The sequence below is a fragment of the Erythrolamprus reginae genome, chromosome 5 (genome assembly GCF_031021105.1).
Source record: "Erythrolamprus reginae isolate rEryReg1 chromosome 5, rEryReg1.hap1, whole genome shotgun sequence".
Taxonomy (NCBI): Eukaryota; Metazoa; Chordata; class Lepidosauria; order Squamata; family Dipsadidae; genus Erythrolamprus; species Erythrolamprus reginae.
In genome coordinates, this window is record NC_091954.1 from 51,156,453 (window position 1) to 51,176,701 (window position 20,249).

At 39.3% G+C, this 20,249-nt stretch overlaps 1 protein-coding gene across 1 annotated transcript in view; it reads right to left on the reverse strand.

The window, feature by feature from the left end:
• Positions 1–279: 279 nt before the first annotated feature.
• The window catches only part of WDR11 (WD repeat domain 11), a 60,213-nt gene continuing 40,243 nt past the window's right edge, over positions 280–20,249 (reverse strand). Inside the window, exons 16-29 of the mRNA XM_070752594.1 lie at positions 18,669–18,816; positions 17,701–17,807; positions 16,768–16,882; positions 16,390–16,561; positions 11,454–11,562; positions 9,803–9,865; positions 8,857–8,922; positions 6,359–6,527; positions 5,394–5,489; positions 5,089–5,254; positions 4,032–4,129; positions 3,559–3,704; positions 2,391–2,470; positions 280–2,146 (exon numbers count right to left, since the gene is read on the reverse strand). Of these exons, the coding sequence (XP_070608695.1) occupies positions 1,992–2,146; positions 2,391–2,470; positions 3,559–3,704; positions 4,032–4,129; positions 5,089–5,254; positions 5,394–5,489; positions 6,359–6,527; positions 8,857–8,922; positions 9,803–9,865; positions 11,454–11,562; positions 16,390–16,561; positions 16,768–16,882; positions 17,701–17,807; positions 18,669–18,816 (1,690 nt within the window). The 3' untranslated portion in view covers positions 280–1,991. The remainder of the gene's footprint in view (positions 2,147–2,390; positions 2,471–3,558; positions 3,705–4,031; positions 4,130–5,088; positions 5,255–5,393; positions 5,490–6,358; positions 6,528–8,856; positions 8,923–9,802; positions 9,866–11,453; positions 11,563–16,389; positions 16,562–16,767; positions 16,883–17,700; positions 17,808–18,668; positions 18,817–20,249) is intronic.

Sequence of the window (20,249 nt, forward strand, 5' to 3'; positions counted from 1 at the left end):
CAATCATACTCATTGCACACTACAGTGGAACCCCGACATAAGAGCTGCTCTACTTAAGAGCAACTCGAGATAAGAGCTGGGAGGGGAGAGATATCTTTGTTCTACTTACAAGCCCAAATTCGAGATACAAGCGCCAAGGAGCTGTCTCCTGAAGCCAAACGCTAACTTCCGCGTTCGGCTTCAGGAGACAGCTGCGAAGCGGCGCGCGTGTTTTAAAAGGTTGCAGCCGGCCTGGGGGGCTTGGGGGGGTGCTTGCAGCTTTCTTTCTTGCTCTTTTTCTTTCTCTCTTTTACCTTCCCTTCCTCTATTTCTTCTTTTCTTTCTCCTTCCCACCTTCTTCCCTCCCTCCCTCCCTTCACTCATTCCTCTCTTACTCTCCCCTTTCATAAGTTTCCTTGCTTCCTTCCTCTGTTCCTGTCCCTTCCCTCTTTCCTTCCTTCCTTCCCACCCTCCGTCCATTCATTCACCCATTCCTCTCTTGATCGCTTAAAGCCGGTCCCTGGTGCAAAAAGGGTTGGGGACCTCTGTCCTACAGGATTGGGTGGCAGAGAAGTTGAACATATGTAAATTTAAAAGTTTAAGAAAGTTTACAAGTTAAGTGAAAGAAACTTCATTATTCATTTATATGTACATGTACATTTCTTCATTAAAAACATGTCTTTCTGCATAATTTAGACTAACTTTGTGAGTTTTTTGAGGGCTGGAACCAATTAAAATTATTTACATTAATTCCTATGGGGAAAAGTCGTTCGAGATAAGAGCTGCTCGACTTAAGAGCCCAGGTCCGGAACGAATTAAACTCGTATCTCGAGGTACCACTGTATCATTAATTAACCCACTCTTGCTACCTTGTTAATGAAGAGACCTGAAACAGTAAAAAGTCCCCTGTGATTCAAATAATGTACAAATCAGGATTAAAGAGTTCTCAACTTTAAACCTGGTGGTCTTGAAATCAGTTAAATAACGTAGTATAAAAACATATACTACTCTACTATGAACTGTTTTGTATGAAATACAGAGACAGGGCATTGGTCCTATTTGATACAGCTCTTCTTATCTGGAGGAGCCAGCAGTCAGGAAGGGTTGTCCTCGTCCTGTCAGCTTCCTGACTGTTGGCTCCTCCCAAGATGGAGACTGATTAAATTTCAAGTGTTAAATGAATTCTTAGTCTTATGTATTTACACCACACCCAGAACTGATTACCTAGTTTAGCAAAAGTAATCTAGGTGTAAAAGTGCTTCTCTCTGAAAATTTAGATAAATTACTGGGATTTTCTTCTTCTTTTTCACTATTTCTTCATTGCTTCAAATGTACTACTATTAAGCAGTGAAACAGAGATTGTAGCAATCCACGTAAAAACTTCACTTTGCAATAGTCCTTCAACACAGCACTATCAATTAGGCTTGGGAACTGGCCTTACACTATTCTGTACAAGTTTCTTTTTAATATAAACATACGTGTGTGTGTGTGTATGTTTTCAACTGCCATTATGCAGTCCCCAAACCTAATTTACCAGGCCATTGTGGTGCTCACTGCCATAAGTGATTTGGATCAGCAATGTATTGTTAAACCAATAAAGATAAACCAGATGCTATGGTTTCAAAGAATGATGGGATACATATGTGAGACTTGTACAGTGAAGGTTTTTTTCAGTATTATTGGTATAACTTCATGAGACACGTGGAGCCAATCTTAAATTAGGAAGAGCAGGAAAATCTTTTGCTGAGCCTAGTTCACAAATTTTAAACCATATTTTAAGATAAATATCCAGTTGCTGAAAGGCTTTTACCAACAGTTGTTAGTCAAAGACCAATATAGCATTGCTTAACACCAAAACTATCTCTACCAGTGTTAAAACAAAATACAAGACATATTTCTATTGGGATAAAAGACATGGTTTTTTTTAAAAAAAACTTTTTTTGTTTCTTAAGTATTATTGTACCAATGACTTATCCCAGGGGAAATCTCAACTTCTGTCTTCTAAAGAATTCTCATTCTTTGACCCCTTCCTTCTGTTGTTCAAGTTCACTCAATAGATTTTTGCCTGGTACTCCTCCTTTTGTGGCAAACAAAATAGCAGCCTGCTTAAATCCTACAGACTTCAGACTTCTGGCATAATCAGCAAATATTGCATGCATTAACTTCTGTGAAAGGCAGGTTAAGGAATATAGAAATGAACAATCAGATATCACACTTCCTCATGACAATGTTTAAACTGTATTTGGCACTGAAATGTTTCCAGTTTAACACACTGTCTGTTATCACTTAGATATGTTATCCTTTTTATTTTTGCCTTAGACTGAAAAAAAAGGTTTACCACGCACAGCACCCAATAAAGCCACAATTGGTAGATTTTATACTTCCATTTATGCATAATTAAAAAAGGATATTTGCATCTTCATTAATTTCAATAGTGCCATACTTAAGGCAGGCCTCAAGAAACAATGCAGCTCGGTCAAAATGCCTCATGCTGTTGAAAATAAATGATATGTTAGATAATTTTTTGCGTCACTGTGCAGAAATACTTTTTTGGATACAAGCAACTGGAGAGGATAAACATGATTTTTTAAAATACAAAAACAGGATTTTTTTAAAAATTAGATTGATTTTTTTTATTTTTATCAAATTTATTTTAATAAAATGCTTTTGGAATAAAAATCAAAAGATAGTTTTCAATTTAAGATACAGTGATAATCTAATTTATTCAGCATGATATGGAGCTTAGTTATGTAGCTATATATTCTGTAATATTGGACTCTGGGTGAGTCAACAGGAGATAAGATGAGGAGCTGCTGCGGGACAGAGATGACAGCTGCTCTTTAAAAATTATGATTTAAATCGAGTTGATTTAAATCAAATCACCCTGCTTGCAAACAGACACAATGGTGCCTTCGAGGCAAAAGTACAAGTTCATACACAAAAATGCAAAAAGAATCAATAAAATGTATGTGTTTATATCCATAAAAGCAAATAAATATATTACTATTTGAATATATTATGTGCTCACTTGGAAAAATTTTTGGTGAAAGACATAAGACTTGGTTCACTTCTATTTTATGTCATTTGATTTCATTTTCAGTATTCTTCAACTTGTACATATTTATGTAAATTATTTATCAAAAAGTAACTGACACCTGGAAAGTATACTACAAGTTTCTATAAAAACAGAGTTCCTAATAAGGAATTTTTATTTACATTTACAGTTTTCTTCATATATTTCAGCACTAGACTTTCAGTCAGAATAAAACTTGAAATAGGCAATACACAAAGATCTCACTTATTTTTGTTGATATTGTTCCTTAAGTGACCCAATATTCATACACTGTATTCACTCAGATTAATAGTTGGTCATCCTAAATTAAGATTCTTTATAGACTATACTTTTTCTCTGAAAACATACATATTTGAACTGACAGGCATCTTTATTCAGACAGACATTTAAATGACTTCTGTTTTGATTTTCAAGAGATTGCATCTAGTTGATATTGTATTTTCAATGTTTTTTTTAAGTACAAAGTACTTAAAATGTGGTTTGATAAACAGATTATATGAACTGACCTATGTAACATCTCAGCCACTCTCATGAAACAACCAAGGGAAAGTAGAACGAGGATTGCCTTGGATTTTTGATTGACTTGTGGAGAACAAAGGTGATCTACCCAACGCTTCAAAACATCCGCACATTCCTCAGCATTCAGGCGAACCTTGAAAAGATTCAATGTACAGTATTTTAATACGTTCTGGAATCCAAGTCACATGTTCCAGTAAGGTACCTAAATGTAACAACTCAATGTTTTTCACTTGCCTTTATTTTTTTTCTAATTATTTTGAGAATAATAAGAAACAGAGTCTGCAATTTTTGAAAAATGACATCGATAAATATCCACCACTACTCTTGTTCATTCATGGTTTAAGGCTATTTGCAAACACTTCCTATGAATACATCAGCTACTATTTTTCTCTACTTTTTAATTAGTTATAAATGCTATTATTTCTTAAAAGGGAGCGAAGCATATAGACAAGCATCCTACCTTTGCAAGCCACGCAGCTCGATTCCATTCCCCATAGGTTTGTAAGTAACGACAGGCATCAGCAGCTTTATCAATTAAACACAATAACTGGACACCCTCTGGGGAGGACAGAAAGGGGGGAATGACGAATCTTAATTTTTTAAAAAAAATTGTACCTTTTTAAATGAAAAAAATCACATCTTTTCCAGTTCAAAACGATAAACAACTGCCTTTTGTAGAGGGGAAAGTACAAATGTCTTCCTAATTTATAACCTTCTGATTCAATTTTAGGGTATTCACAACCGTTTAATACTGTTTGGTCTTCAGCAATGACAACAACACCCCCTCCACAAAGAGATACAGGCAGGGATGGGGCAGAATGCAGTGGGGTAGCGAAAATGGAGCTCTACCCCAGAGCACCCAATTTGCATTGAAAGATGTTGAAAGAAAATGCAGGGCCTCCTGCATAAGGCACACCCACAGTGTGGTAGTAAAAATTTTGGTAGCCCTTCACTGGATATAGGTAGTCCTAGACTTACAACCACAGTTCAGCCCCAAATTTCGGTTGCTAAACAAAGCGTTTTTAAGTGAGTTTTGCGCCACTTTACGACTTTTCTTGCCACAGCTGTTAAGTGAATCACTGCAGTTGTTGAGATAGTAACCTGGTTGTTAAATGAATCTGCTTCCCCATTGACTTTGCTTGTCAGAAAGTCACAAAATGTTATCACATAACTCAAGGACACTGCAACTGTCATAAAGATATGCCAGCTGCCAAGCATCTGAATTCTGATCACGTGACCATGGGGAGGCTCAATGGTAGTAAACATGAAAAACAGTGATAAGTCACTTTTTTCAGTGCCATTGTAGCTTTAAATGGTCACTGAATTAACTGTTGTAAGTCGAGTACTGCATGTATAAATTTCAAAGCAAATTTCATTTAGTCACATTATTTGACTATGAGGTCTAACATTACCCACCCACCCCAATTAGATAAATAATGACATTAATTTTAATAGCTGTATGCTAAAACTTTTGAGGCACTCTTATCAGAACTCAATATGGAGAATGGACATTATACCTGCCAGTTTTCCATTTGCAATCATATTTGTTGCTACCAATTTAATAGTACTTTGGGAAGGGCCAGAGGAAGTAACTGTGGTGACAAGACATGCCTTGAGTGAATCACAATAATAATAAGGGTTCTCGGGACTGGTTTCCAAAAGCAATTGAACAGCTCTATCAGTCTGGAAAGAGGAAAAAAATAACTATCAGAGTAATAATTTACATCACTGATATTTCTTCATATTCGCGTATATTTCTAATAAAATACTCATATTAAAGAAAGTTAACTTAACACAAAAAGCCAAAATTGTCAGCACAAACCTGGCCCAAAAGCAGGAGTTGATCTGTGCATTTCCTTGTGTGGTCATAATTTGATCTTTTTACTTCTTGAATATTGACTCTTTCAAGCTGGAATTTCTGAAGAAATCATAGAAAAAATACATTTTTGATAAAGGATAAAATCAAAAATAAATTGGCATTGAAGCACAGAATAAAATCTGTTTCAGTTCCATATTCATATATGTAGGTAAACACATGGCAATAAAAGCATATGAAAAGCTTTTGAGAAATGTTAAAATACAAAGAAAGAAAGTAAAAAGAAACTGGGATCAAATGGAACAAACTTGGTATCCGAATTAAGCAAATAGTAACAGAGGTGCAAAAGAAATTAGGAATAAAAATGAAAAAAAAAATTAAGTGAGCACTAACAAAGCCCTGAAGCTTTATCTAGGATTATTGCTGTGGGTACAAATAGAATATGCCTATGATAAAAATACTGCGAAGAGTTAGCTTTTCTTAATAGTTAATAGTATAATAATCCAATTATGCTGCCTCATTTTGGTATGGAAAAAAAATGAAGATTTCCGCTTGTCACTGAAGTGAAACTATTTACTTCTTATACATTAGTAAACAGAAATCATGATGGAAAAGCTCTCTATAAGCTTCTGAAATTCATCATAACCAAACTAATTAGGATAATGATTGTGCATAAAAAAGTGTAACTGAATCTCAGGTTGTAGGATAATGTGATTGTAAGTATAAAATTTCCTCCACTTCATCCAGACAGAACTTCTATAAATTCAATGGATTCCACATTGTACAAATTGTAACAAGCAGAACTAACATGTAGATAAGATGCAGAGATGTGAGTTCGTTCATTAAAAAATAATAACCAGTGTGTTTCTACATCTGAAAGCTTCAACTGAAATGAGAACAGGCTTGTGAAAATTATTAAAGAATATTTTATGGATTTGAATGGACTCACAATTTTATAAATCAAGCAATACCTGGAAATAGGAATTTTCACAGAGAATATCATAACATATATCTAGAGGGCTGATCCAATTTTCTTGTACATCTTCTGCCTTTATGGTTAATGATTTGTTACAGGAATAAGTATGCAAATAATGGACAGCAACTGTCCAAAAGTGTAGTTCAGATTCATCCCCATACAGTCTGAGAAAAATAAAAACCTAAATTAATAGCTCTGATTTGAAATCAATGTGTGAATTTATACATCTTGTGAAACTAGCTGTAGTCTTAGAAATATTTTATTTCTTTAAATTTATGTACAGACTTTCTATTCTTAGGTACCTTACATAATTAATATATTTTAAAAAATATGAAAGCAGAAATGAAGTCAATCAAAACTTTTGACTTTTTTTTCTTGCTCCAAGATTATCAGCATATTGTTTTAAATGTTCTGGGAATAGAAATCTATACATCTGGACATACTGTGTTAAAAGTATTATTCCTAAAGTTTATTTATTTATTTATTTATTCATTTATGCATTATTATGAAATAGTATCACAGACACACCACTTAGACCCAGATTGTTGAGGCAATACATTCTGTAAAACTGCTTAGAGAGGGCTGTAAAGCACAGCGAAGGGATATATAACTCTTTTAAAGTGCTATTGCTATTGCTCTTCTAAACTATATTCCCCAACAGAGTTCATCCAACATGCAAGATCTTAAATTCAGCTAAACAAAACGCATTAATATACTTTACTTTCCCTCCCGTCAAATAAGCCATCTCATGGTTTATCCCAAAAGTACTTTTTCAAAAGGCAACTGAACTTTGTTTTTGTTTTTTTTCCTTGAAGATGTTTTGCTTCTCATTCACGGAGCTTCTTCATCTCTGACCTGAAGAACTTAAGAAGCTCCTTTGATGAGAAGTGAAACACCTTCAAGGAAAGAAAGAACAAAGTCTAATTGCCTTTTGAAAAAGCACTTTTGGGACAACCATGCTCTGGATGATTAAGAATCTCCATAGACATCTTATGGTTTAGTGCCATGGATAGGTTTACACTAGATACTAACACGAGGTTTCAGCAACATGCAACATTCAAAAAATCAGTTGCAATTGATCATGCATTCTCCAGAAATCCAGCCAAGGTACTTCACATATATCAAAATAGCAATATCCCATAAATGTTATACATTTGCCTATCCATTTGCAACAGTAAAAAATACTGGATACTGTTGTACAGTGATCTCTCGATTAGCGCGGGGGTTACGTTCCAAGACCTCCCGCGCTAATCGATTTCCGCGTTATAGTGGTGCGGAAGTAAAAAACACCATCTACGCATGCGCGCCATTTTTTTCATGGCCGCACATGCGCAGATGGTGGAGTTTGCGTGTGGGCGGCGGGGAAGACCAAGGGAAGGTTCCTTCAGCCGCCCAACAGCTGATCTGCTCCGCAGCGCGGAAGCAGCGAGGAGCTGAAGATGGGGTAAAGGCAAAGGGGAAACCCCATCTTCGGCTCCTCGCTGCTGCCGCGCTGCGGAGCGGATCAGGTGTTGGGCGGCTGAAGGAACCTTCCCTTGGTCTTCCCGCCGCCCAGGCAAAGGGGAAACCCCAAGATCGCTTGCCGCTTGCCGTATTGCAGCTTGGAGCCTTGCTTCGCCTCCTTCGCTGCAATACGGCAAGCGGCAAGCGATCTTGGGGTTTCCCCTTTGCCTGGGCGGCGCTGGGGCCATGCGGAGCCGCTCATCTAGGGGGGCGTGGACCGGCAAGGTGCCCTCCGCTCTCTCTCTTTCTCTCCCTGTTACCGGTGTGGTATAAGAGAGAGAAAGAAAGAGAAAGGAGGGCGACTTGCCAGTCCACGCCCCCCTGGATGAGCGGCCCCGCATGGCCCCAGCGCCGGACTCCGCCGTTGCCTCCGCCCTTGTTCGGCTCTGCAGCTGAGAGGCCACGTCCACCCCCTCCTCGGTGTCCCCGGCACCCAGCGTCCCCACGCCGCCTCCACCTCCCGGTAATGCGCCCGACCTCTGCCTCTCTCTTTCTCTCTCATATACCACGCCGGCAACAGGGAGAGAAAGAGAGAGAGAACTAGCGCGGACTTATAGAAACATAGAAACATAGAAGACTGATTATTATTTTGATTATTTTATTATTAATTATTTTTTAATTAATATTTTTTGAAAAACCGCGTTGCAGCGTTTCGCGCTAATCGAGACCGTGCTAATCGAGGGATCACTGTATTACCTCAGAATTACGGTCATAGGGTAAATGAGAAGCATTTCTTGTGCAATGGTTATTACACTTATTTTTATAATGGCTGGGGTAAATAATTATAACTGAACAAACAACCAATATATTACCCTAATGACATTTTCCTTACTTTTTTCATTTCTGTACAAAAACTAATGCATCACTAATTGTATCTAATCTTGATTGATCTACACTGTTAAACATAAACAGAAAATATTCAAGCTTAGTATTATATTAGAACTATTATTAAAATAAACTTTTGGAGGTTATTTAGGACGTGCTTATTACCTTGAAACCAATAAGCATCGCTGCAAAAGAGTGAACTCTGGGTCAAGCAAAAGTTTCTTGACATCACTGTAAAAAGTTAAACAATTTCAGACACATGAGTCCCTTCCCTTTTACCAAAGAAGTTTAAAAAAGAACAAAAACGAACACTCTTTGTTGAGAAGCAAACTATTCACATTCATTTTAACAGAATGAAAACAATATATAAAAGTACAACTGAACTGTACCTTACTAACTTTACATACTAGTGAAGATAAAAGTATTGTGCTACTGCACCAAGTATCTTTAAAAATGTATCCATATTCTTTTTATGAAATGAATACCTATCATTATGGAAGAACCTATATCCAGGTTTAACCACACAGGACAATTTGGCCTATTTGGTATGAAATAATAGTATATAGCCAAATGTACTCTTTACATATTGTAAAAAAATCTTGACTTTTCTATTGAAATACTTTTCTAGTCTTTTACTAGCAATAGAAAGGCAAGAACTTCGTGTTCAATATCCTGAAATTCATAAATATGAATTAGCAACAATTTTTGCTAAAGGCACAAAGCCACATTACATTAATTTCATTAAAGTTACATTACATTAATTTCATCAAAGTCTTGCTGTAATGATTGTTATCAAATTCTCATTAGTTGTAATTATATAATGGCTCCAAAAGATATTACAATATTTTTAAATATTGTTATAAATGTTACATATGTGCTGAACAAAATGGGAAGTAATACATCAATCCTATCAATATGACAACATGTTTTAATATCTATCCAAGAAAAACTGATGTTGTAAACTAAGAAACTACTGCAATATGTCAAATTATTTAATCAGACTGTTGGAAAATAAAAACCTAATGTAGCTTTATAGTACAATAAAAGCAAGCAAAGACACTTTTATTAATCCATTTTGAAGATATAATATAAGAAACTCAAATATGCTTACTTGGACAATGAATATAACTGCTCTTGCAACATATTTTTAACATTTTCATTCTCTGGATAATCGCTGTAAAACAAATGAACAAATATTTAACTCCTAATGACTACAACCAGTCAACTCCTGACAATCTGAAATTAAATTTATATGCTGTTCCTAAGTTCAATTTGGTCAGACTAACAAGGAGAACTTTTACCTTTACATAAAAATGTAAAGGTTTCCTCTACCTGTTGTGTCCAAATCTAGGGGGAATTGCTTACCTCTGGGAGAGATCATCCAAGGGCACAGGGTGAGTTATCAGCAGTACGCTGATGATACTCAGCTGTACATCTCCACCCTGTGTCCACTCAGTGAAGCAGTGGAAGTGATGTGCCGGTGTCTGGAGGATGTCAGGGTCTGGATGGGTGCCAACAGGCTCAAGCTCAATCCAGACAAGACAGAGTGGCTGTGGGTATTGCCTCCCAAGGACACGTCCATCTGTCCGTCCATTAACCTGGGGGGTCGGCAACTTGTGTGTCCTCTTCGATCTACAGCTGACTTTAGACCACCATCTTTCAGCTGTGGCGAGGGGGGCATTTGCCCAGGTTCGCCTGGTGCATCAGTTGCGGCCCTATTTGGACAGGGAGTCTTTGCTCACTCTTATCACCTTGAGGTTTGACTACTGCAATGCTCTCTACATGGGACTACCTTTCAAGAGTGTTCGGAAACTTCAAATCGTCCAAAATGCAGCCCGCAAGTGGTTATGGGCCTTCCAAGACATGCCCCTATTTCGCCATCACTGTGCGGACTGCATTGGCTGCCGATCTGTTTCCGGACACAATTCAAAGTGTTGGTTATGACCTATAAAGCCCTACATAATATAGGACCAGACTATCCGCTATTCATTCTGCCGCATGAATCCCAGTGACTGGTGAGGTCCCACAGAGTTGGTCTCCTTAAGGTCCTGTCGCCCAAACTAGGTCAGCTGGAATCAGCTCCCCTGGAGATTAGCACTGCCCCCACTCTCCCTGCCTTCCTAAATAGCCTAAAAACACATCTTTGCCGTCAGCCCTGGGAACATTAGACTTTCCCTGTGCAATGAATGTCGTTAGCATGATTATTGTGTGAATGCGAATGAATGTTTTAAAATTAGAATTTTAAAAATTCTTTTTTTAGCATATTAATTGGACAAACTATTGCTATGTATTTGGTATATGCTGTGAGCCACCCCAAGTCCACAGAGAGGGGCAGCATACAAGTACAAAGAAAGAAAGAAAGAAAGAAAGAAAGAAAGAAAGAAAGAAAGAAAGAAAGAAAGAAAGAAAGAAAGAAAGAAAGAAAGAAAGAAAGAAAGAAAGAAAGAAAGAAAGAAAGAAAGAAAGAAAGCCAGAGTTGTCTAAAAATGCTCCTGTGGTTATGTGGCTGATATGAAGGCACACAGAATGCTGTAACATACCCACAAAAGTGGTACTTATTTATCTACTTGCATTCACATGCTAGGTTGGCAGGAACTGGGGCAAGTAACAGAAACTCAATCCATGACATAGTACATAGTCCTGAACTGCCAACTTTCTGGTTGAAAAGCCAGCATCTTAACTGTTCAGCTGCTGAACCCAACCTTTATATAAATGTTGCTATTTTCTAAAACCAAATGCTTCATACTACAAGTAAGTCTTACATATATGATATATCCAAAGAATACTTATTATCCCAAGGCTGGTGAAGTAAGAAAGCTTTTAAAGCTAAGGATGCTCTTGGAGGAGGAAGATATGGGCACCATACGGGTTCTAGAAATAAAAATAGAAGGAAAAAATTACTAAAATCAATATGAATGTCAATCTAAAGCTAATATTTATTCTATCCTTAACTAATAACTACCTTTACTGAACTGTTTGAAAAATTAAATACAAAATATATTGCCATAGGAAGACCAAATGATTACAGCTGGGGAATTCTGGAAGATGAAGTCTGCAAGTCTTAACTTTGTCACGGTTGGATATACCTGGATTAGAACAAATGAGTAATTTCTTACTTAATTGGTGTTTACTTCTTAGCTATTCAGGATAAGAGAAAAAAAGGCAACCAAAGGCAAGTAATATTAATTGAAGTGAATATACTTTTATTTTTTGGAGGGAAGCATTTTTTCAGAATAAGGTTTTGGCATTTTGATAGATTTTAGAATAAATTTTCCTTTGTATTCATTCATATAGAATAGTTTTATAGAAATATTATTTTTAATAGCTTCTCAGAGACATAACAACAAAAATAACAAATAAATAATTTTTTTAAAAAAAATCATTAAGAGATTTAACTATGTCAGAATCTGTTTTATGGCCTTTAAAAGAAATCTATGTAAAAGCTTATTTTTGGTGGTTAAGCTACTAAAATAATTCTTTCCATTGACAGTTTGTATCTCTTGAAGGCAGTACAGTAGAGTCTCAATTATCTGACATAAACTGGTGGGTTGATAGTCGGATAGCCGAAAATGTCGGATAATCCAATTCTATATGTGGCCTTGACCTGACTCAAAATCAAGGCAAGAGAAAAATAAATAAGTCTCCAGAGGTCCGGGGATAAAGCAATTCAGAAGATACAAACTAAAGACGAATCCAACTCTCTGCATGCTAATGACATGTATTTTCAGAGACTGCTTATTTCCAAGTAGTAGTTGCTGCAAACTGCTAAAAGCCAATGGGTATTCTGTCCGCCCCTCTCTAAACTCGGGCGCTCTTTCCTTCCCTCCTCTGCTAGCCCCAAGCTGCCATTTCCTGCTGGCAGGGCCCCCGCTACCCTCCACTTTGCTCCTCCCAGCTCGCCTGCCCGCCTGCCCGCCTTCCTGGGTACTGCAGCATACTGCACCTCCCCACCCTAGCTCCTCTCTGCGTCACTCTTTTGCCTGGAAGATGGTGCTGTGCAGCCAGGTTGGTATGCCTGGGAATGGAGCGGTGGGTGTTGGGCGTCTTAGGTGGGCCGTTGGGCAGATAGACCTGAAGAAGAGGGCAGGGTGGGAAGGGGTGGAAAGGCAGCCAGGGAACGGGACGTTGGGAGGGTTAGGTAGCACATTCCTCCTGGCTGGGCAGCCAATGCCTGCATGGGAGCTATGTGTGGAGGAGAGACGAGAAGTGGCTCTCCCTTCTTCCCGCCATCTCCACCTCCCTGCCTCTTTTCCCTCCAATTGAGGCTTTGCAGAGAGAAGTCAGTTCTTGGGGACTACTTTCCTTTCATGGCTGCCATGTTTGGGGGCCATGTCTGGGGGCACAGAAATGCCTACAGCCATTCCAAGCAGCCGAGACGTCGAATAATCCAGACTGTTGGATGACCGAAGGACGTATAATCGACACTCTACTGTATTTGAATTTTGCTAATTGGAAAGAAGACATTATCACAGAACTTTTATCACACCTGGCACATTATTTTGTATAGCTTGATCATTTCATTTTTTGCATATCCCTAATGAATAGGGACATGTCCCTGTTTTGATGGTTTCCCTAATGAAAGGGACATGATTTTTAATGTTAATTGGAGTATATTATGTATTGTATATTTTATATGTTGTAAACCGCTCCGAGTCCCCGGAGAGGGACGGTATAGAAATCAAATAGATAGATAGATAGATAGATAGATAGATAGATAGATAGATAGATAGAATAAGGCTAAAAAAAAATCCAGCCCAACTTCTAAGGCGTGAGTGATCCAGACTGATTCTTATCTTTTGGTCTTTGGTCTCTCAACTATGCAGATAATTGGATTACAGTGATCCCTCGAGTTTCGCGATCTCGATGTTCGCTAAACGCTATATCGCGAGTTTTCAACCCGGAAGTAAACAACACCATCTGCGCATGCGTGGCCTTTTTTTTCTATGGCCACGCATCCGTAGATGGTGGAGTTTCCCCACCGGGCTGAGCGGCTTCCCCTGGGTCTTCCCCCTCTTGCCCCGGTAAGTGGCGCGAGCAAAGGCGTGGGCGCGCGCGCGGGGCCCGCTTCCCAGCTGGGAAGCAACAACACCAACCGGGTGGGTGGGGGAAGCCCCGGCGGCGCGCGCGCGAGGCCCGCTTCCCAGCTGGGAAGCAACAACACCAACCGGGTGGGTGGGGGAAGCCCCGGCGGCGCGCGCGCGAGGCCCGCTTCCCAGCTGGGAAGCAACAACACTAACCAGGTGGGTGGGGGAAGCCCCGGCGGCGCGCGCGCGAGGCCCGCTTCCCAGCTGGGAAGCAACAACACCAACCGGGTGGGTGGGGGAAGCCCCGGCGGCGCGCGCGCGAGGCCCGCTTCCCAGCTGGGAAGCAACAACACCAACCGGGTGGGTGGGGGAAGCCCCGGCGGCGCGCGCGCGAGGCCCGCTTCCCAGCTGGGAAGCAACAACACCAACCGGGTGGGTGGGGGAAGCCCCGGCGGCGCGCGCGCGAGGCCCGCTTCCCAGCTGGGAAGCAACAACACTAACCGGGTGGGTGGGGGAAGCCCCGGCGGCGCGCGCGCGAGGCCCGCTTCCCAGCTGGGAAGCAACAACACCAACCGGGTGGGTGGGGGAAGCCCCGGCGGCGCGCGCGCGAGGCCCGCTTCCCAGCTGGGAAGCAACAACACTAACCGGGTGGGTGGGGGAAGCCCCGGCGGCGCGCGCGCGAGGCCCGCTTCCCAGCTGGGAAGCAACAACACTAACCGGGTGGGTGGGGGAAGCCCCGGCGGCGCGCGCGCGAGGCCCGCTTCCCAGCTGGGAAGCAACAACACTAACCGGGTGGGTGGGGGAAGCCCCTGCGGCGCGCGCGCGAGGCCCGCTTCCCAGCTGGGAAGCAACAACACTAACCGGGTGGGTGGGGGAAGCCCCTGCGGCGCGCGCGCGAGGCCCGCTTCCCAGCTGGGAAGCAACAACACTAACCGGGTGGGTGGGGGAAGCCCCGGCGGCGCGCGCGCGGATAAGCGGCAGCAGCGAGGCGGCGGGGAAACCCCAATCTTCGGCTCCTCGCTGCTGCGGTGGAAGTAAAAACACCATCTGCGCATGCGCAGATGGTGTTTTTACTTCCGCACCGCTACTTCGCGAAAAATCGATCATCGCGAGGGGTCCTGGAACGGAACCCTCGCGATGATCGAGGGACCACTGTAATTATTATTGGAAATATATGGCTGAAAGATATTTCTTCGTTTGTATCACAACGTAGATTTCTATACATAATTATACAAATATTAGATTGGGGTTAAAGTATTTCAAATTTCTCCACTGAAGATTATATAAAATATTTTAATATTCAGAAGACAATTCTAAATTTCAAGTCAGTTTTGAGGCCTTTCCTTTTGAGGCCCTAGATCTAGATTCTCATGACTTAATCTATTTCTGTTTGTTTGTTTAAATCAGTATAGCCTATTTAATTGTAGAGACCTTTTCTGTTCCATTATTACTGACTGAGATTAGAGGGGATGATGTGGGAAGATGTTGGGAAAAGAAACGGTTACTAAACGCATAATTAGGGTTGAAAAGCCAATGCGGGTTATTTTTAGTTGCATTTGCACTGACAGATAAACACTGTTTTTAGCTTCATGCCTGCCAGGTATGCAAATTACTGCTTTCAAAAAAGGAATAAAAAAATCAAATCTCTATTATTAGGAAGAAAGCATTTGCAAACAGCATGAATCTATATTTCACAGCAATTAAACAAAGGTGGGAGTTTGTTATTCATGCAGGAGCAAAAAGTAACATGAAAATGGAAACAATTGTTTCCTACATGGGTTTTAACAAATTTGGGAAAAAACTATTTCATGCCTCAGTCAGCATGGAATGCAAACTCACTTTACTCTTGCAAACTTGGGGTTAAAATGAAGCGGAAAAGAATAATTTCTTGTTTTGTTTGATTTTGGAGTTTTTTCCCCTAATTGTTTTCTACGTTTAAATCTTTTAATTTTTGCTCCATCAAAACACAGGAGACTAGAATCATTTGGTGGAAACAAATTATCAGAAATATTCCAGTGGAATATTCTTATTGGGTTTGTTTTCAGAGCTTGAAATAAAAATGTTCTATTTTTCAGTGCATCCTATTATTTCAGTTAAGTAGTCAATGCCATTAACTTAATACAAAATTCTAGACAGATATCAAGTATCTGCCATCTACTGGATTTCAGGTCCTAGTTTTTTTTCAGCATTAAAGATAAAAGTCAATCATACAGTCATATGTTGAAGCATGCTAGTGATTTTTTCACATGGAAAGTAAAAATCCTTGTTACATAGATAAAATAATGTGTCACAAAAATATCTGGCAATAAATTAATTGTGACTTATTTAACATGTGAGTCTGGAGACTGGCTAAAAGACAAACTTTTTAATCATCTCCTGCACTAAAAGTAGAGATTTACTTCTTTGCTTTTTGACAATTCATTTATTCTATGTCTAAAATTCTGAGTCTTCTTTGCAATTCCACATTGTTCTTATGGTGTAGATTAAAATTACCCCAGTTCTTTCACCAAGAATTTGAAATTTATGCCATATCTATAAATAAAATATTTCTGCCTCACTCCAATGCTTCCTGAAACTTTCCCATTTTACTACAGCAATATTGTACAATGCAATTCCACCCCCACCCCCCAAAAGGGGTGTGTGTGTATGGGGACAGACTGGACCTTTTCCTTACCTGACAATTCTTGTTCATCCATTCTAAAGCATGCAGGCTTCATTGTCATTTCTAGGACTCTGATACAACCATCATCTGAAGCTAAGATCACTTTATCTGATGTGCACCAGTCAACATCAAGTACACGGAAACTGACATTTCTGCCAATTCTTAAACTGCTGACCATCTGGACCTAAAGGATACATCAAATCTTAGCTTCAAAATGTTTATTGATTACTTCATGTAAGCATAAACCAAACAGAATTTTGTGGATTGCTAATTATTCTGTATACAAATTAATTACTAACATTAATTCAGCTTTATAATTCTTAGTACATTTTAAAAACTTCTACTATTTCTTGAACTAAAAAAACCCCTACAACCAAGTTGATATCTTACCTCCTTTGTATCCCACACTTCAGCTCCATCATTGTATATTGCTATCAGCTTTTGGTTTCCTTTCCCAGGAGCAAAGCGAATCTTCCTCACCCACCCTCGGTGGGTGGGGATGCCCCTGGGACAAGGTGAAAGAGGAACAGATGGAGCAACTGCTTAAATCAGGGGTGGGAAATTCATTTTCCCAAGGGGGCATATAAGAAACTAGGACTGTTACAGGAGACTGCCGTCAATGACCGCCCCTCTCCACTGTTGTTGTAGGCCAGACAGCCTAAAAAGGATAGCTATGGCTCACAAGCTGTAAAATGCCCAAGTTTTTACTTGTATTATAATCCTAACCATCTAGATCAGTGGTTCTCAACCTGGGCATTGGGACCCCTTTGGAGTTTCAATGACAGTTTCACAAGGGTCGCCTAAGACATATTTCTCATGATATTAGGAACTAAAGCTTAAAAAGCTAAAACTAAAGGACATATTTTTACAATCCGACCAATCAGGCGCTTACATGGGACTATCCCTCTGACCTTCCTGCCAATGAGCTTAAAGCTCTGTTGGGAGAATTGGCACTAGACTTAGGTTGGGGGTCATCACAACATGAGGACCTAGATGGATATAATTATTTCAAAATTATACCACTGACTCTGCTTTGCTCAGAGGCTGGCTGGGACGGTTGTTAATAGGGATGACATGACCCTAGAATACTGCAACGGTCATAAATATATGCCAGTTGCAAAGCACCCACATTTTGATAACACAAATGTGGGGGTGCTTTGAGTGTCAAGATTTTTTTTTTAAGGGTCATTGTAACTTTGAATGAACAATAAACAAATAGCTGAAGGTAGAAAAGACCTGTACTATGTAGATCACCATCAAGAAGTCATTCACAAGATACAAATAATTTATGATTTTGATTTTATAGAATTTTAAGCAAATTACCTGGATACCCTAGCTTTTAAATCCCAGAAGTTCAAATTACCATCAACATCTCCCAGAACTAATATATCACCTTTCCAGGCAATGCATGTAATACTGCCCATACTTCCCTACAAAAATTTTAAAAGCAAAAATTAATTATCAGAAAAATGGTAATTTGAAATATACATAAACAGAGGAGATAAATTGCCTCTTACACACTTATCATTATTTAAACATATAAATCAATTTGATAATCATTTAATAATATTAATTTAATCCCCAAAATGGGATTTCCTTGTCCATTCATGTCCAACTCTAGGGCGCAGGGCTCATCTCCGTTTCTTGGCTGAGAGAGCTAGAATTATCCAAAGACATTTTCCGTGGTCATGTGGCCAGCACGACTATAGGCGAAAGGCATACAGAACACTGTTACTTTCCCACCAAAGTGGTACCTATTTATCTACTCGCATTTGCCTGCTTTCAAACTGCTAGGTGGGCAGTAGCTGGGGTAGGAAGAAGAACTCACCCCACTACGTGGTGCTTGGGTCTTGAACCCAGGCTTCCAGCTTTCCAGAAAACAACCTAAGCATCTTTAACTGCTGAGTCATTGTGCTGTGTGAGATTCTATCAAATTAGAATTGACAAAAATAAGTGTAGCTGAGGTAACAAAGTGAATGTACTGAACAGTAGCAGATTGCCCAATAATGCAAACTTAGGCCAGAAATTCAGATTTACTTCCAAGATCTTGTAACAGGCTTTACAGCCGCACTCTGTAGCATGATTGTAATGGGCAAAAACTAAAACGAATTCATGGACGGCTGAATTATTTTTATTTACATGTCAAAAACAAAATATTGCAGAACTTTCCTTCATTTTCTCTTTCATCAATAGGCAGACAGAAGGTAAAGAAAGTAGAAACTTTCATTGCATTTACTTCAAACATTTTAGATCTACAACTATTGAAAACAGACATTTAGCGACGAACTTACATCAGGAGGAATTCTTGCACTGTCTTTGACAGAATTCCCTTCCACTGTCAAGTGATAAACTTGTCCATCAGTATCTGTAAAAATAAAGTGCTCCCGAGCAGAAATGTTCTGACTTAATTCAGATTTACTCTCTGCTTCCTGCAACAAGCTTAAAAAGACAAAGCAGCAAGTGTTTCATTTAGTCTATATCTGTAATGAATCGATATGCACAAATGCTTAAAATATACATCACAGGAAAGTAATCTTGTATTAAGCAATTTACCATAAAAATATATTATGACATTTTACTATTGCTGTAAGCCACCTAGAACTGTCATGCCCTAGGCAGCCATACGGATCTGAACAAATAATAAAAATATATCAAATACAATCTGTATTTTTTTTTAAAAAAAGTGGATTAATAAAATTGTATTTTAATATTAAATTGTATGCCTTTATATGAAATAAACAAAGGATGTATTTTACTGCAGCAGAATTGTACAACACATTTTAACATTGAATTATTTCTGTTGCTGGCCAAGTGTTAATTGGGTTGATAGCTACCGTATATACTCGAGTATAAGCCGAGTTTTTCAGCCCAAAAAATGGGCTGAAAAACACAGCCTCGGCTTATACTCGGGTCATTGACAAAGTCACCACACAAGGGCGCCATTGCTTGAGCCAGAGCGAGGAGGCACCAGCTTTTGTCTCCTCTCGCATGCCGTAGTTCCTCTCCCTAGCTCAAGCAAATTAGGCAGCCATTTGCTCCAACCGAGAGGGGAAAAAAGTAATGGTGAGTAACTATTCCTTGCTCTCTCTGCATTGCCTTTAGTCGGATTAAAAAGGCCCCCTGCTGTCAGATTCTCCTCCCCCTCCTTTGAAAGGATTTAAACTGTTTAAAAAATGGTATTTTGTGGTAGTTGCTGTCCTTAGAAACATAGAAACATAGAAGACTGACGGCAGAAAAAGACCCCATGGTCCATCTAGTCTGCCCTTTTACTATTTCCTGTATTTTATCTTACAATGGATATATGTTTATCCCAGGCATGTTTAAATTCGGTTACTGTGGATTTACCAACGTCTGCTGGAAGTTTGTTCCAAGGATCTACTACTCTTTCAGTAAAATAATACTTTCTCATGTTGCCTTTGATCTTTCCCCCAACTAACTTCAGATTGTGTCCCCTTGTTCTTGTGTTCACTTTCCTGTTAAAAACACTTCCCTCCTGAACCCTATTTAACCCTTTAACATATTTAAATGTTTCGATCATGTCCCCCCTTTTCCTTCTGTCTTCCAGACTATACAGATTGAGTTCATTAAGTCTTTCCTGATACGTTTTATACTTCAGACCTTCCACCATTCTTGTAGCCCGTCTTTGGACCCGTTCAATTGCTTGGATAGGATCTAATAATGTATTATGAGGCAGAGCTAGACAGGAATTCTTTTTCTATCTGTCTATCTTTCTATCTATCTATTTTTCTATCTGTCTGTCTGTCTATCTATCTTTCTATCTATATCTATCTGTCTATCTATCTATCTATCATCTATCTATCTATCTGTATCTATTTCTATCTATCTATTTTTCTATCTTTCTATCTATCTAT